The sequence below is a fragment of the Balearica regulorum genome, chromosome 32 (genome assembly GCF_011004875.1).
Source record: "Balearica regulorum gibbericeps isolate bBalReg1 chromosome 32, bBalReg1.pri, whole genome shotgun sequence".
Taxonomy (NCBI): domain Eukaryota; kingdom Metazoa; phylum Chordata; class Aves; order Gruiformes; family Gruidae; genus Balearica; species Balearica regulorum.
Window position 1 is genome coordinate 616408 of NC_046215.1, and position 16139 is coordinate 632546.

Below are 16139 nucleotides of genomic sequence, written 5' to 3' on the forward strand. Positions count from 1 at the left end.
TTCGCTGCTCATCTCTTGCAGAAAGGACTTAGAAGTCCCTTCAAGAGGGTCATAAGTGCGATCTGGCCTTTCACTTGGTCTGGGGGGCTGCCCGGTGGAAACTGGAGCAGCATCCTTTCTGGAAGAGTCTCTTTGTACAGCTGTCTTGCCTTGTAGCTCATGTACGCGTGCCTGCAGGGTTGAGGTGGGCTTCCCATCCCATTTCCTCGTGTCTTCTCCGTGGACATGCAGGTAAAACCACAGGATACCTCGTGGTGTGTATGCTCTATATCCCCTCTCTGGAGCAGAAAAACGCTTACTCCTAACAGCTGAAATACGGGTCTGTGCAGGTGGGGAGTACGATATATCCTCTTGGAGTTGCCGGACGTCCCGGGACAGTTTCTCCACAGCCGAGACGAGGGAGGAAGAACGGCTCTCTTCATACTGCCGGAGTCGGCCAGCCACTTCGTCCACTGTGGGTGCCTCTTCACTCTTCCAGTCAATTACTGCCAGTGAGTTGGCGTACGATGATGGTGCACTTCGCACAAATTTTCGCCACATGGGTCGGGGACACTGGACTTCATTGGGGTCTGTGGGCAACTGTGCATTGTCCGGATCATAGTAAACCATCTCCCGCACAGCTAATTCCCTCAGATATTGGATACCTCTCTCCATAGTGGTCCACTTGCCTGGCCGACATACGACATCTTCGCTGAAAGGATACCTTTCCCTCACACTTGACAGGAGTCGCCTCCAGAGGCTAAGGGCCTGTGCCTTCTTCCCAATTGCTTTGTCAATGCCCCCTTCCCTAGACAAGGATCCCAGCTGCTTGGCCTCCCTGCCCTCCAGTTCCAGGCTACTGGCCCCATTATCCCAGCAGCGGAGCAGCCAGGTAATAACGTGCTCCCCTGGAAGGCGGCTGAAGTCTTTCCACATATCTCACAGCTCACTCAGGGACAGAGATCGGGTGATCACTTCTGGTTCTGGCTCTTCTTCTTCTCGTGATGGCCCCGGTTCATCATCATCTCTCGCTAAGCAAACCGATTTCTTTGTGGTTTTGTGTATAGGGGCGACTGATACTGGTGTGGGTTGATCTTTTGGCTCGGCTACAGTGCCTGTTGCAGGGGTTTGGGTAGCTGCAGTGCCTGTGGGTCCGCTCTCTCCCTCTGGATGGTGCTGTCTACTATCAAGCAGTGTTTGATAGATTGTGGTCAGGGCCCAGCACAGCGCAGTAAGTTGTGTCTCCTTAGAATCCCCACAGCATTTTCCTTTCCAATATTCTACCATCTTATCAGGGTCTTGCAATTGTTCAGGAGTGAAGCTCCAAACCATTGGGGGTGAAAAGGTCTCTAGATACCCGCCCATACTCTCCCACATGCCATGCCAGCCCTGACCATTCAGCCTTGGGGAAGATCCCTGGGTAATATTCTTGAAACAACTTTTGCTAACCCTGAACAGGACTTGGAAAACATTCAGGAGACCTAGCAATAGAACTATACGGGCCTGAACATTTCAAGGGTATTCAAAATTCTCAAAAATTGTCGTGACCAACCAAAAAGGAAAAGGGGAGGTGAAAGAGTGGGAGAAGGTATCCCCCCTCCCGTCTTCCCCATAGATCGGGCGCAATTATTAATCAATTCTGAAAGATATTGACCGAGGTACGGGCCTGACCGAAATGCTACGTACAAGTACCAGCTCAGACTCATGACTGTCGATGATATCTTATCATAAGTCATTATCACACAATACAACAACATGAGAACAGGAACCCCTCTCCCAGAGGTGATAAACAGCGCCGCAGGGATTGCATAGAGTAAACACGGGTTTACAAACCAGAGCCATGTGACCAAACAGAACATCATTATGACCAGTGACTGTTTCAATAACATTATAAATTCTTATGACAATTTTTCTTTAACACACTTGGGTCAGACTTGTCGTTATCACAACCCCTCGGGCCCCACGTTGGGTGCCAAAAAGGACTGACGTGGTTTAGGCCCAGCCAGGCAGCTGAGCGCCACGCGGCCGCTCACTCACTCCTTCCCCAGCGGGATGGGGAGGAGAACGAAAAACAAGGGCAAAGCCTCGAGGGTTGGGATAAGGGCAGTTTACTGGGACAGCAGGGGAGGGGGAAAACAATCAAGGACAGTGCTGATAACAGATAGTAACAATGGGTGATAACAGAGAACAATTTACCGAACCAATGACCGACCCACCAGACACTCAGCCCGACCAGCCCTACCCGACTAGCCCCCTTTGATGGTGAGCATGACGTCACACGGCATGGAATAGCCCCCTTTTATGGTGAGCATGATGTCACATGGCATAGAATAGCCCCCGGCCAGCTTGGGTCACCTGTCCTGGCTCCTTGTAAAATTAACTATGTCCTTGCCAGAACCAGGACACCTGCCCAAGCCCACCCTGCCCAGGCACAGCACCATGGCCTTCAAGAAAGCTTTGGGGGTGACCATGGAGTCTGGCCGTGCTGGTTCCTGGGGGCTTTTTGTCCTGATTCCTGCCTGCCCGGGAAGGCCATTTGCAGCCAGCGCAGTTGGAGCAGTGCTTGGAGCAGGAGCCTGGGGGCAGCTCCCTGCAGGATGAGCACAGGCAGTGGGGGGCGGAGGCGGGGGGCACTCACAACTCAGGCACCCCCTTCTCTTCCTTCTGGGCACCCCCAAACTTTGCCAGCACCCCGTGTCCCCAGGATGCCCCTGCTCTCTCAGCATCCTTCTCCACCACACAGTCCTGCTGGGACCAAGACTGAGTTGTCTTTCCCTAATCCCCTTCCTCGCTGGGCACTCGGGACAGGCGGCTGCGGCTCGTTGCTGCTTCTGGGGATGGGGCTGAGTGTGCGAAAGCACCTTGGTAACCGAGTGGCTTTAGGTGCAGCAGCAGAGGAACCTTCTGAGTGCAGAAAGCATTTCCCAAGCTGGGGCTCTTTTAGGGGGATATTTAGCAATATTGATGGCTGTGGCTGCTGCTGCTCTGGGGTTTGGTGCTGCAGTGGGGACTGTGGGATGTGATGGGATGACATGGCATAGAGTGGGATGGGATGGGATGGGATGGGATGGGATGGGATGGGATGGTGTTGGAAGCAGGGGCTGGGGGTGGCCAATCCCAGCAGGACACAGGAAGGGGCGGGGGACGCACAAGAAGGGGCTGGGTTGGGAACCAAGAACAAAGCAGAGCCCGGGCAGCTCTGTTCCTCACCGTCACTCCTGCTGATGCTGCCGATGCTGCCACTGCCGCCTGGCAATGGGCGCAGGATGCCCTGGGACAGGGACGGGCCTCCTGCGCTGCACCATCCCTGGGAGGTTTGTGGGCTCTCCTTCTGCATCCCCAATCCCCTTCTGCCCCTCTCAGACCCCCCCCCCCCCAGCTCTGGGCTCTCTGACAGCCCTGGGGTAGATGGGGCTCACCCTGGTCCCCCTCCCCAGGTCTCAGTATGGCCCCTGGGCCCCCCCGTACCCACACCCTGCTCTGGGTCCAGCCCCTCGCACCCCCCTGCACCCCTGCTCTTGGGGATGGGCTGCCCCTGCATGGGGATGGGAGGGTGGGGACAGCGGGGGACACGTCCTCACCTGCGATCTGAGGTCCCCGAGGGGACAGGGCAAAGGCACAGGGCACAGCTGGCATGTCCCAACACTTCAAGGCCCCCCACCCTCATCTTGTCCCCTTCTCCCCCACTCCCCACGAGCCCTCGGCTCTTGTCGGGCTGCAGGGACACTGCTGGGCTTCTGTTGCCTTTCTTTTTCTCCTTCGTTCTCGCCGAGGACTGAGGGGCTCCTGCCTTTTCCTCCAGAACAGACCAATGTCCTGAAACACCAAAGAACCCCAAGAGATGGACCCAGTGCAACTGGCTCAGGTGGACAATTCACCGGGGTCTGGTTGGGGTTTCCTCGTTGCTTCAGCGACAGTGGTCGTGCACAAGACAATCAGCCCTTTTTGGGAAAGGAAAGACGTATTTCTGGGTGCCAAACCTGTCCTAGTGCTGTTCCCCAGTACAGGCTGCCGGGAGAGGTGCAGCTCTGGGAAAAGCCACCTTGAGCAGCTCCCATCCAGGTGGGAATGGGGAGGCTGTTGGTTTCACTTTCTGTTTTCGCCTTGGTTCCTCCTTGGAAGTCTACTTTTTTGACTCCAGACTTAGTGTCATAGATCCGGAAGTTGAGCTGCTCGTGTGGGGGATGGAGCTTAAAGGCATCCCACAGGCAGGAATTCGGAAACGGAAACGGAGCAGCCTGGTGCCTTCTCCAGATCGTAACCCCTCGGGTAAGCGATTTTACTTTCTGCAGGGGATTTAGGATATTTCCTTTCCTTTAGAGTCTTGTCAGGGATTTGTAAGAAATGCTGGTGAGGGGGAGTGGGGCAGAGCAGGGGGCTGCACTGGGGAGCCGTGTGCGGTCCTGTCCTGCCCTGGAGCAACGGTTTGTTCTGCTGCCATGTCGGTGCTGGTGCAGGAGGGTTGGTGGGATTTCCAGAGCCTCTTTGGGGGCACGTGGAGACCTTTTACCCACCCCCTCTCTGCCAGCTGTAACCCCCCATCGCCCTCCCTCTGCCTCCCTTCCCCTCCCTCTTCTCCAGCTCCAGACCCAGATGTGGCTCCCCGCGAGCCCCAGGGGCCTCCTGAGTTCTTTGGTGACTCTCCACGTCCTGCGGCTGGGATCAGGTAGGGATCCTGCAGGGCTGGAGGGGGGTTTTGCCCACTCTGGGGGGCAGCTGTGGGGCAGGGGAGCTGCCGTGGGGTGGGGGGAGCCCAGCCCAGAGCTGGGCCCCGCGTGGGTTTGGCTTTGCCTTGGGCTCTTTCTGCAATACGTCCCTTGCCCTGGGGGCACCTTCGGTCCCGTCCTGCAGCGCTCCCCTCAAACGTTTCTGGCTTGCAGCAGGGCTGGCTGGGGTGGAGGTCGTTTTCTGGAGCACGTTCCCGCTCCCACGAAACCTCCTTCTCCTTCCAGTCCTCCCACTCCCTCTCCACTTTCTCCACTCTCTTTGGACCATGGGGAGGGCACAGCAACGCCCGTGGGATGGAGCGTGCACCAAGGTCACACCAAGCTCGCCCCTTGCCATGCAACACCCCTAAATTAACGTAGGCACAATCTCTGTGTCTCTGTGTCCTTCTCCATCACCAAGCTGACTTCAATGTGGTGGGACCAGGCCACCCTCTGCATGTTGCCGTGGGGCAGGACATCGTGCTGCCATGTCACTTGTCCCCCAGCATGGAGGCTCGGAGCTTGGACATCAGGTGGATCCGGCACCAGGTCTCTGATACGGTGCACCACTACCGAAATGGAGAGGACTTGTACAGTGATCAGGTGGAGGAATATGTTGGGAGGACAGAGCTGGTCAGAGATGGTCTCTCCAGTGGACGCCTGGACTTGCGAATCTCTGCGTTGAGACCCTCTGACGATGGTCAGTACGTCTGCACTGTGAGAAATGGTTCCTCTTCTGGAGAAGCTACGGTGAAGCTGGAGGTGGCAGGTTTGTGGTGGGTGCGGTGTTTGCAGGGGCTGGTGCGGGTGTCCCTGGGTTTGTGTGTCCCTCCCAGAGCTCTGTCCCATCCTCAGGTGTGTGGATGAGGTGCCGCAGGACAGGAGGCGTTGAAAGAGGTGGGGTGCGAGGGGGCTGTTGCCTGCAGTGCCTGCCCAGGAGGGAGCACGCAGGTGGTGCTGGAGGTGGTTTTGGGGCAGAGCTGCATGGCCGCGGTGGCTTTGCTGGGTGTGCGCAGTGTAGTGTGAAGGGTGTGCTGGTGATGTTGTGAAGGTCCTGGGGACAAGGTGCTGAGCAGCTCCTTGGGCTGAGAGCCGGGGCTGCCAGCCAAGCCAAGGCTGGGACCTGACGCTGTTAGGTGTGGAGTTGGGAAGAGATCTCTTCCTGGCTCTGAGCAGCTGGATCTTTGCTTTGGCTTTGCCCTTTGTGCTGTAGGAGACCTGGCACATTGTCTGGAAGCATTGGAGCTTCTTGAACAAAGACGGGTGGGTGCTGATGCTGCCGTGAGGTGCTGAGGCTCGGGTCTTGCTCTGCCAGGCTGTTTTGTGGGAGATCTGGGGTCATTTGGCATCGATACTCCGCAGTTCCTGCACAAGTTGGGGTGGTTTTGGTGGCCGGTCGCCCAGCCCTGGTGGGACCTGTGATGTGTCTGTTATCGGATTCATCTTTGAGTTGAGTGCATCCCTGACTGACCCCAACCACGGGCTCTTCCCCAGCCACAGGCTCTGTCCCTCAGCTCTCCCTGGAGGCTTACGAGGACGGAGGCATCCGGGTGGTGTGTCGATCGGCCGGCTGGTACCCGCTACCAGAGGTGCTGTGGAAAGATCCCGATGGGCAGCATCTCCCCTCGGTCTCCCAGAGACATTCCTCTGATCAGAGGGGCCTCTTTGACATCGAAGGCATCATCATTGTGACCAATGGGAACAGAGATGGGAACTGGTCCTGCGTGGTCAGGAACAGCCGCCTCAACCAGGAGCAGGAGACGTCCCTGCACATCTCAGGTGCTTTGAGCAGCTTTGATCTGGGGTTCCCGGGGCAAGGTGTGGGGTGTGGGGGCACGGGAGGGCTGGGCACCTTCACAGCACTTTTAGCGCACCAGAGAACCGGAGCCTCGTGCGCTTCAGGTGAGCATTGGTATGTGCAGGGCAGAGAGAGGACTATGTCCCCTTGAGGCCAGGGCTCCCAGGACAAGGGGCTTGTGAGCTAGAGCTTTGGGGCGTTTGTCTTTTTGTTCTTCTGCTCAAAGACGGGACTGTAAAACCATCCCTTTGCCTGCTGATGTTCTTGTTTCTCAGCTCCCTTTTTCCACAATGCCCGTCCCTGGATGGTTGGTGTGGCTGTGCTCCTCGTGCTTTCCGTTGTGCTCCTTGTCGTCGGTGCTTATCTGTGGAGAAGGAAAGGTAAGTGGTGTCAGAAGAATGTTTTGCCTTCACCAAAAAGCTCTTTGGGCAAAGGAAGGAAGGGGACAAGGACACATGGCAGGGTGTGGGCAGGAGGACAGGGAGCACGGCTAGACTGTCTCTGGCTACCGGGAAGTTCCAAGAGACCCTCTTGAGATGTTCCCAGGGATGCAGCAAGCTGCTGTCCTGACCCCCTCTTCCTCTGCCTTTGCTTTTCAGGGCTGCAGTCCCGAGAGCTGGGTGAGTCCTTCTGGCCCCTTCCCCCACCAATATTCTCCTGGCAAAGGAGCCCCTCTGGGAGGGACGTGGGTTTGGATGGCTCCTGAAGTTATGGCTGAACTCCAGAGTGCTGGGTGGGCTGATGGGGGGATAGGCTGGCAGGGAACCATTCCCAGGAGCAAGGTGGTCTTTTCCTGCTCCCTACAAACAAGGAATTCAGGGTCTGCCACAGCTCTGCCTGCTCCTGTGGGAGCAGCCGTGGGATGAGCAGCTGTGCCCTCTGAACACTTATTGCTTGTGGTTTTCCTTTCCAGAGAAACGAGATGCAGCACTGGGTGAGTGTTCATGAGCTCCGTCAAGGCGTGGGGTCCTGCCACGGGTGCTCTGTGCTCGCCCCTTTCCCTCCTTGCCCGTCCTCTCCATCCCTGCATCCCCTGGCTCTGGGAAAGCCCAAGGCGATGTGCCTGGCAGGGTGGGCAGATGTGAGAGACCAGCCATGGGTTGTCCCCTCTCCCCTGCCCACAGTCCTCCGCACCAGCCATGGGACATGACCAGGCCGGCAGAGAGCCATTCCAAGGCTGTCACGGGGTTTTTGCACTCCACAAAGAGGAGTTGGGGTTCAGCCTGAACTTCGTCTGCTCCTGTGGGAGCAGCTATAGGATGAGCAAGTGTCCCCTCTGATCACTTACTCCTTTTGGTTTTGCTTTCTAGACGAACGAGGTGCAGCACTGGGTGAGTGTCCGTGAGCTCCATCACAGCATGGGGTGCTCTCCCGGGTGCTCTGTGCTCGGCCCTTTCCCTCCTTGCCCGTCCTCTCCATCCCTGCATCCCCTGCCTCTGGCAAAGCCCAAGGCGATGTGCCTGGCAGGGTGGGCACCTCGGGGACACCAGCCCCGGGATGGACCCTCGCCCCTGCCCAGACCTACTGGGGACGGGCTGTGGGATGTGACCAGCTCTTGTCTCTCCTTGTAGCCTGGAGAAAGTTTCTGCTTCCTCACAGTCCAGGTAATCCCGTATTTTAGTGCCCTTCTGGGTGGTTCTCCTCCCTCTCCTTGTGTGCAAGGGGCATCTGGGCTGGGCAGTGCACGGGACTGGCCGTGCCTGGGTGTGTTTGGGGACTCAGACACCCCAGACCAGGGCACGAGCCTGTTCTCCACCCCCTTTTCTTGCCTTTGCAAGGCATTGTGAGGGCCATCGCTGGGTCCAAGAGGAGCCCTCTCCCACCCCCCTGACAGCCCGTGCACTGCCCAGACCCAGCCACTGCCTCCCCACCCTGCTCCTCCCTGCTGGGGCTGCAGCCCCACCGGTGCCTGTTCCCAGGGGACCCAGCTGGGCCGTGGCCGTGCTGGGGCCGGCCCCGTGATGGGCATCTCTCGGAGGAAGGAGATGCCCCGTGTGCTGCCCCGCGGGGCAGAGCCTGGCCCCAGGGGGCTCAAACCCTGCCCAGGACGCAGCTCTGCCCCTGAGGCTCTGCCTCCTCCTGTCCCCTGCAGACGTGGTGACCCTGGATCCAAACTCGGCTCATCCTGAACTTGTCCTGTCAGCGGATGGGAGAAGTGTGAGATGGGGAAGAGCACGGCAGGACCTGCCCGACACCCCGGAGAGATTTATGTATCAACGCTGTGTGCTGGGCCAGGAGGGGTTCAGGGAGGGGAGGCACTGCTGGGAGGTGGAGGTGAAGGGGGAGGTGGGAGGTGATTCCTGGTGGGCTGTGGGGGTGGCCAGGGACTCTGTGAACAGGAAGGGGAATTCAGACCTGAGCCCTGAAGGAGGGGTCTGGGGGATTTGGCACTGCGAAAGGCTCTTTGTATCTCTCACCTTTCCTCCCATCTTCCTGTCCCCAATCCCCATCCCCAGGAGACTCTGGGTCTGTCTGGACTGCACGCAGGGGCTGGTGACTTTCATCAATGCCAAAAACGGGGTCGAGATCTTCACTTTCCCACTAGCCTCCTTCAAGGGAGAGATCATCCGACCCTGGTTTTGGGTGGACACATGGAATATTGAGCTGTGCCTGAGGGACAGCACCTTCTAGACCCTCTGCCCCCCTTCCATCCCCACCGCAGCCCCACACAGCCCCTGCCCTGCTGCAGACACTGCCCGCTCTCCTCTCCTCCATCCCGCAGCAGCACATGTCCCTCTCGGCCCTGGCCAAGCCCAGGGAGCAGGGGGACAGTGAAGGGGCTGCGCTGGTTTTAGCTGGGCCAGAGTTAATTTCCTTCATAATAGCTAGTATGGGGCTCAGGTTTGCATTTCTGCTGGAAACAGTGTTGATAGCACAGGGATGTTTAAGTTGTTGCAAGGACAGGTTTGCTTCCAACGTTCTAGATTGTATTCATCGCTGTTACTGCTGTTTAGCTGTTACTTGGCAGGCTCCCGTGCTCGCCATGGCACTTGCTCGCCTTCCTGGATATCAGAGTCTGGTGCTCGTTAGCGGCTGCTTGGTGCTTTTGCTGTTCACTGTGCTGCTGATCATGGCACTGTGCTGTGCTGGGAACACTTTGGTAAGAGCCACGGCCATACGCGTGGGCTGTGCGATGGCCAGGGCATCGCTGCTGTTCATGTGCTGCTGGACCGGACGGGCTGGAACTGCAGTGTGAGCTCGAGTGGAAGGGACGGTGACCTGTGGATGAGTCTACGTGGGAGCAGGACACCCCAAAGCGTCTGTGGCCGTGAAGAAGTCCAGAGGAGAGCCCCTGCCCTGCTGCAGACACTGCCCGCTCTCCTCTCCTCCATCCCGCAGCAGCACATGTCCCTCTCAGCCCTGCCCAAGCCCACCCTGCCCAGGCACAGCACCGTGGCCTTCAATAAAGCTTTGGGGGTGACCATGGAGTCTGGCCGTGCTGGTTCCTGGGGGCTTTTTGTCCTGATTCCTGCCTGCCCGGGAAGGCCATTTGCAGCCAGCGCAGTTGGAGCAGTGCTTGGAGCAGGAGCCTGGGGGCAGCTCCCTGCAGGATGAGCACGGGCAGTGGGGGGCGGAGGCGGGGGGCACTCACAACTCAGGCACCCCCTTCTCTTCCTTCTGGGCACCCCCAAACTTTGCCAGCACCCCGTGTCCCCAGGATGCCCCTGCTCTCTCAGCATCCTTCTCCACCACACAGTCCTGCTGGGACCAAGACTGAGTTGTCTTTCCCTAATCCCCTTCCTCACAGGGCACTCGGGACAGGCGGCTGCGGCTCGTTGCTGCTTCTGGGGATGGGGCTGAGTGTGCGAAAGCATCTTGGTAACCGAGTGGCTTTAGGTGCAGCAGAAGATGAACCTTCTGCGTTGCCCACCTGGGGCTCTTTTAGGGGGATATTTAGCAATATTGATGGCTGTGGCTGCTGCTGCTGTCCCAGCCCCGGTGGCTCCTGCACCGCTGTGGGGTGCATCCCTTCTCCAGGACGTCAGGAGAACCATGAGCAGGGTATCGTCCATCCTGAACATCTTCACCATAGGGTGGTCCTGGTCAAAAGGGACCCCAGGGTGGGCAGGGACAGGGCAGTGGGCACCATGGCTGTGGGGATGGTTATGGGTGGGGTGTCGGGGAAAGCGGGAGTTGCTTCATGGGGTGAAATTCGCCCATCACAGTGCAAAAAGTCTGGCTTAGCCCAGCTTTCCCACTGGATCCAGCTCATCTGGTACTGAGGAAGCCCCAAATTTGGTAGAGCGCTCCTCCAGATGTGGTCTCACCCCCCCTCGCCACACGCTCCAGATGTGTTCCCCGCAGAGCCCAAAAGGCACCTGGCAGCGGTGGGATTCGAACCCACGCCCCCGAAGAGACTGGAGCCTTAATCCAGCGCCTTAGACCGCTCGGCCACGCTACCCTGCTGGAAAAATTTGGGCTCATTTTGTGAAACAATAAAAAAAAAAAAAAAAAAGAAAAAGATAAAAAATTGGGGAATTCAGCGATATTCATCATGGTTTTTTTTTTTTTTTTTAAAGGAGGTTGGGGGACAGGATGAGGGGTCTCAACCTTGTCCTGCCACCCCAAGAGTCACGCTACCCCGGTGGGAAAAAATTGGTGTCGTTCTTCAAAACATTAAGAAAAAAGAATTGGGGAATTCAGCAAAATTCCTTATGGGGGGTTTAATGGGGGTTGGGGGATGGGAAGGGGCTCTCAGCCCTGTCCTACCACCCCGGGGGTCCCACTCGGCTCCTCGTCCTTTTGGGAGCCGAAGGAAGGAGCTGCGGGTGGGTGACACGAGAGATGGAGCTTGGGGACAGCTCGCAGATGCCCTGAACCTCCTGGATTTGGTCTCTTTCCCCAATTTTCTGCCCACTTTCGCTCCTCCAACTTACACAAAAATGCTGACAGACTTTTTCCCCCCCCCCCCCCTCTTTTTAAAGCAATAAAACCCTCATGAATTTCCAAAGAAAGGACAATGGATGTGTATCGAAACTTATCCCAAACACCCATGCGTTGGTTTTGGTTGGGTTTTTTTTTCCCCCAAATACAGGTGAATTAAAATTACATTGACACACACACCCCCCCCAGGAAAGGAGGGGGGCGGTCTCCCATCTGTCCCCCCATCTTTCCCAACCATGAGCAATCAAATCATGATCCTGCAACTCCTAGAAACCCAGCTCTACTTTATTGCACCTCATTTTAAAGCGGGTACCCACAAACAAGGTGTCACAGCCGAAATTCATCGTGGTGTAATTTGAAGGCGGCAGCATAAGAAAAAAAAAAATTCGGATGAGAGACAGGGAGCCCGAGGGGGGAAATTGGGGAAGGAAACACGCGTTTGGAAAGCGCCGTATCCAATAAAAACAGATGATCCAAATGGACTGAACCTCAGGGGTATGGAGACCCCTCGGTTTCAGGATGGGCCTTCTCTTAAAATATGTAAATGTTTTTGAAGGTGAGAAGCTAAAAAAGAGAGGATTTAGCCTCTAAAGGAAGCTGTAGATGTTCTCCTCGGGTGGGTTCCCAACACACGGGCCAAGATGAGCGGTCCCCAAACCTCACAACCCTCCATCCCATCGGGGCATCGGCATCCCTGCAGCCACCCCGGGGTTGAGGACTGACCGGCCACCGCTGTCCCTCATCCCTGTGTCCTGAGAACATCTTCTGCCATGTAGTGTGTTTGGAGGAAGGGAGAAGATTACGTTGAAATGCATTTCTGGCATGGATGGGGCGTGGAAGGGGAGTATCCATCCATCCGTCCAGCCAGTCCATCCATCCATCGCTTAGGTGGGCACCCAAAGGCACGTCGAAGGAGTCGGGCAAAACAAAGTCATTGACTGGAACCCACCAGCAGCTCCTTACGGAGATGCGTCCGCAGATGCTTCATGAGGGAAGAGCTGGACATGAAGCATTTGGTGCATTTGGTGCATTTATAGGGTTTCTCCCCGGTGTGGATCCTTTGGTGGATGATGAGGGTGGAGCTGGCTCGAAAGCTCTTCTCACAGTAGGAGCACTGGTAGGGTTTCTCACCCGTATGGATACGCTGGTGCCTACGAAGGGTGGTGTTCTCCCGAAAAGCTTTCCCGCAGTCAGAGCAGACGTAGGGTCTGGGTCCTATGTGGGTCTTCTGATGGAGGAGGAGAGCCGAGTGGACGGTGAAGCCGATCCCGCAGTTGGAGCACTGGTAGGGTTTCTCCACCAAGTGTTTTTTCCGGTGTTGTTTGAAGGATGAGCTTTCAAAGAAGGCTTCCCGGCAGTCGGAGCACGGATACGGGGGCTGGTTCCTGTGGATCCTGAGATGGGCGACGAAGGCTGAGTTTTTTGAGAAGATTTCCCCGCACTCGGGACACTTATAGGTGCCTTCCTCCATATGACTCTTGCGATGTTTGCTGAGCGATTTGTTGGCCATGAAGCTTTTCCCGCAGTCGGGGCACTCGTAGGGTCTTTCTCCCGTGTGTATTCGCCGGTGGATGATGAGGGTGGACTTGGAATTGAGTTTTTTCCCGCAATCCGGACAGACGAAGATGGCTCCTTCCGTGTGGCTCTTGCGATGTTTGTTGAGGGACTTGTTGGCCATGAAGCTCTTCCCGCAGTCGGGGCACTGGTAGGGTCTCTCCCCGGTGTGTATCCTGCGGTGGATGATAAGAGCTGAGTTGGAAGTCAGGTTTTTCCCGCACTCGGAACATCGGTACGGCCCGTTCTCCAGATGAAGCTGGCGATGTTTTTTGAGAGATTTGGTGGAAGCGAAACGTTTCTCGCAGCTGGGGCATTTGTAGGGTTTCCTCTGGCAATGGGTCTTCTGATGGTCCTTCAGGGTGGAGCTGCACATGAAACTTCTCTTGCAGTTGCAGCAGGTGAAGGGTTTCTCCCCAAGATGGATCTTCTGGTGCCGGTTGAGGGATGAATCACTGCTGAAGCTTTTCCCACAAGCGTTGCAGGTGTGTTTGTGTTGCCCCAGTTGAATTCTTGACGTGCTCTTGGTGTTAGGTCTTCTCCCGTTGTGGCTGGAAGAAGCCGATCTCCTTCCCGAGTGGTTTTTGTGGTGCTCGTAACCCAACGAGATGCCACCTTTGGGTTTCCTCGCTGACCCAGCGCGCAGGTCTCCGTCGTCCTCCTGGGAACTGTCCTCCTCCGTCTCGCTCGTCCACTCATCGTCTGCTGGGAAAAGCCAAAAAAATAAAAAAAGGAAGAAAAGGAAGGGGATCCACCTCGTCCACCTCTACGTCCATCCTGAACGTGCCCCAGGGAAGGAGCTTGAGGAGGGACGGAGAGAAGCACCCCAAAAAAGTGACTGATTTTGTCCCTCAGTCATATCTGGCTACGCTGGTCCAGAAGAAGCATCTGGTGTCTCCAGCTGCCGATGCCCGACCGGGTCCTCGCACCCCTGCAACCCCCCTCCTCCCAGTTACACCAGTTTCCGGTACGATCTTGCTTGCTGGAGGCAAGGACCGATGCTTGGCATCTCCATTTTGGGGTGGAAAACAAGACTTTTACCTGAGTGAAAGGAGTCGGAACCGGAGGAGCTCCCAGCATCTTGGCAGCTTCTCCACCGTTTCCTTTTCCTCGTCCACAACTTCAAGAGGGGTCTCGCCAGTTGTTCCTCCTCTTCCTCCTCCGAGCTCTGGATGTCGGGGATCCAAACCTCCTCCCCTTGCTCCAGCCGAGCGAGCAGGTCGGGGTTGTACACGGGGAAGCCTGCTCAGGTAGACAGCGGTGGATTATTTGGTAGACAACAGCCCTCTGCCATGCCTCATCACAAGAGATGGAGATGTGACCCAAAAACTCATCCCTCTTCAAAAAGAGAAAGAAAATCCAGGTGCTCGGGTCTCCGAGGAGGAAAGTCCCAGTTGGAGGTATCTACGAGAGCTTTCCAGGTGATGGAGAAGGCATCCCAGGGAAGAAGAACCTTGAACCAGAGAGGAATCAGCCCCAAGACCACTTTTGAAGAAGACAGAAAAGCCCAGTGAAACGAAGAGGAGTTGAGAAAGGCAGAGATTGTCCATCTGGAAAGCCTCGGGAAATATTGAGCAGGAGGAAAAGGCTGGGAAAAATCCAGGAGTAGAACCAGGAGTAGAACCAGGAGTAGAACCAGGAGTAAAACCAGGAGTACCAGCCACACAGCTTGGAAGCATCTCACCCAAGTGACCTGCTCCCTGATTTTACTTTGAGAAAAATCTTTTTTTTTTTTTTTTTTTAGGGGCATGGTGGACAAGCCACACTCCCAAAATGAAGAGATTGCATCCTGGTCAATGAGACGCTTGTGTCCGTTGAACATCTACTCCAAGAGCAGGACGTTGGAGAAGGAGAAAAGAAAGGGGCGATGCTCGAGGACCGAGCTGCGCGTGAAAGCGTGACTTTTATCCACTATATTAGCGCCCTTCAAGGCGGGATCGTTGGCATTAATTAATTAATTCTTAGCTGGAGCAGCTCAGCGTGCCCAAGGTTGGCATGGTCTTCTCATGGTCTTCTCATGGGCATCATCTAGAAAACCAGCAGTAACCTGAAAGCTCAAGTACTGATGCTACCCGGTCCCAAAATTAAATCAGATTAGAAAAGAGCAAGAAGGACCATTAAAAAAAAAATAAAAATAAAGGAAAACCTGTGGTACGGTGAGATTAAGTTCATGTTGACTCATCTTATGAACAAGCAACTCTAAAAGCCACGTGAACCAGACCTCAAAGCCTTCTTCACCCACCCAAGTGCCCCAAAAACTCAACCAGAGTCAACTTTTTATCTTGCCCGCTCCCCTTCTGGACCCACAACTTGCGTCTTGCGGCTGGAGGCGGCCTGGGGACTTCTCCTTTCCCAAAATTGTCCCTTTTCAAGTGGCCAGGAGCTGTCAGAAGAGGGCACTGTGAGCCCAGAAGAGCCGCTGAGTCCCAGCTCCCAGGTGGGACGTCCCTCTCCGGCAGATTGCCTCCCATATTTTAACTCAATTTTGGCAGTTTTACTCATGGTGTAGGTGGGAGAAGAGCTCCTATGCTTGGAGCACCTCAACGGGTGCCTGAGGGACTTTGGGTGTTGAGGAGAGCACCCAGTGATCCCATCCGTCTCCTGTTGAGGACGAAGACAGGGGTTCTCAGCTAAATTTCTTGGCCAGGATTAATTAAAACCACTTCACAGAGTGAGCCACAGAAGCTCCATGAGATGCCTCCTAGAGCAGAAGAAGGGAAACCCAACAAGATTGAGGGTTGGTCCCACCATTCCCATGACCACAGGCATCACCTTCACCTTTCCTGGTGCCCACGTACATCATCCTCGGAAAAAAAAAAATGACGTTTATCGCAGGAATTGAGGTGGGAAGAGCAAACACAAACCATTATCTCGGGCACCCCCAACCGGGATGAAACCTGGAAGCCCACCACGAGTCTCCGACACAGACGTACGACCCACAAAACATGACAAAAACGAGGAGAAAAAGGTGGATTTCTTTTAAAAGGAGCCTTGGAGGTTGAAATCAGGAGCTCCCCGGGAACACCAGCACCAGGTTGAGGGGGGGGCTGGATGAGTCCTCCTGCCCCCCCCCCCCCACCCTGGGGAGACCACCAAGGTGCCCCAAGGATGGGGTGGGGGGGGAAGGACCGGGAGGGGGGGTCCCTACCTGCTGGGAGGGTGGGGGGGAGGTCGGAGAGCGGCCGTGGCTTCGCGGTGACGGTGGCGGTGGCGGTGGC

The 16139-nt window shown here is 56.2% G+C and overlaps 2 protein-coding genes and 1 non-coding gene across 5 annotated transcripts in view; 1 reads left to right on the plus strand and 2 right to left on the minus strand.

Moving 5' to 3' along the window:
- The window catches only part of LOC142598948 (uncharacterized), an 89286-nt gene extending 76127 nt beyond the window's left edge, over positions 1–13159 (minus strand). Inside the window, exons 1-2 of the mRNA XM_075738461.1 lie at positions 12841–13159; positions 12361–12672 (exon numbers count right to left, since the gene is read on the minus strand). Coding sequence (XP_075594576.1) covers positions 12361–12672; positions 12841–13045 — 517 coding nt within the window. The 5' untranslated portion in view covers positions 13046–13159. The remainder of the gene's footprint in view (positions 1–12360; positions 12673–12840) is intronic.
- On the plus strand, positions 4211–9907 carry LOC142598917 (butyrophilin subfamily 1 member A1-like). Of its 3 annotated transcripts, none has more exons than XM_075738346.1 (8): positions 4211–4645; positions 5107–5454; positions 6180–6464; positions 6759–6863; positions 7083–7103; positions 7397–7417; positions 8055–8087; positions 8576–9907. In XM_075738346.1, the coding sequence occupies exons 1-8, from the start codon at positions 4324–4326 to the stop codon at positions 9112–9114; spliced, it is 1674 nt and encodes a 557-aa protein (XP_075594461.1). In that variant the 5' UTR covers positions 4211–4323; the 3' UTR covers positions 9115–9907. The 3 variants fall into 3 exon arrangements, with proteins under 3 accessions (XP_075594461.1, XP_075594462.1, XP_075594463.1); XM_075738348.1 differs by having other exon boundaries at positions 4561–4645; positions 5107–5385; XM_075738347.1 differs by lacking the exon at positions 8055–8087.
- Positions 10804–10885, minus strand: TRNAL-AAG (transfer RNA leucine (anticodon AAG)). Its single transcript has one exon. It is a non-coding gene; the product is annotated as a tRNA-Leu (tRNA).
- Positions 13160–16139: the final 2980 nt, after the last annotated feature.

Coding starts and splice junctions, on each gene's coding strand:
- LOC142598917 (XM_075738346.1), top strand. CDS start 4,324: ATGCTGGTGAGGGGGAGTGGGGCAGAGCAGGGGGCTGCACTGGGGAGC. Junction 4,646..5,106: donor CGTCCTGCGGCTGGGATCAG/GTAGGGATCCTG, acceptor TCCATCACCAAG/CTGACTTCAATGTGGTGGGA. Junction 7,418..8,054: donor GAAACGAGATGCAGCACTGG/GTGAGTGTTCAT, acceptor CTCTCCTTGTAG/CCTGGAGAAAGTTTCTGCTT.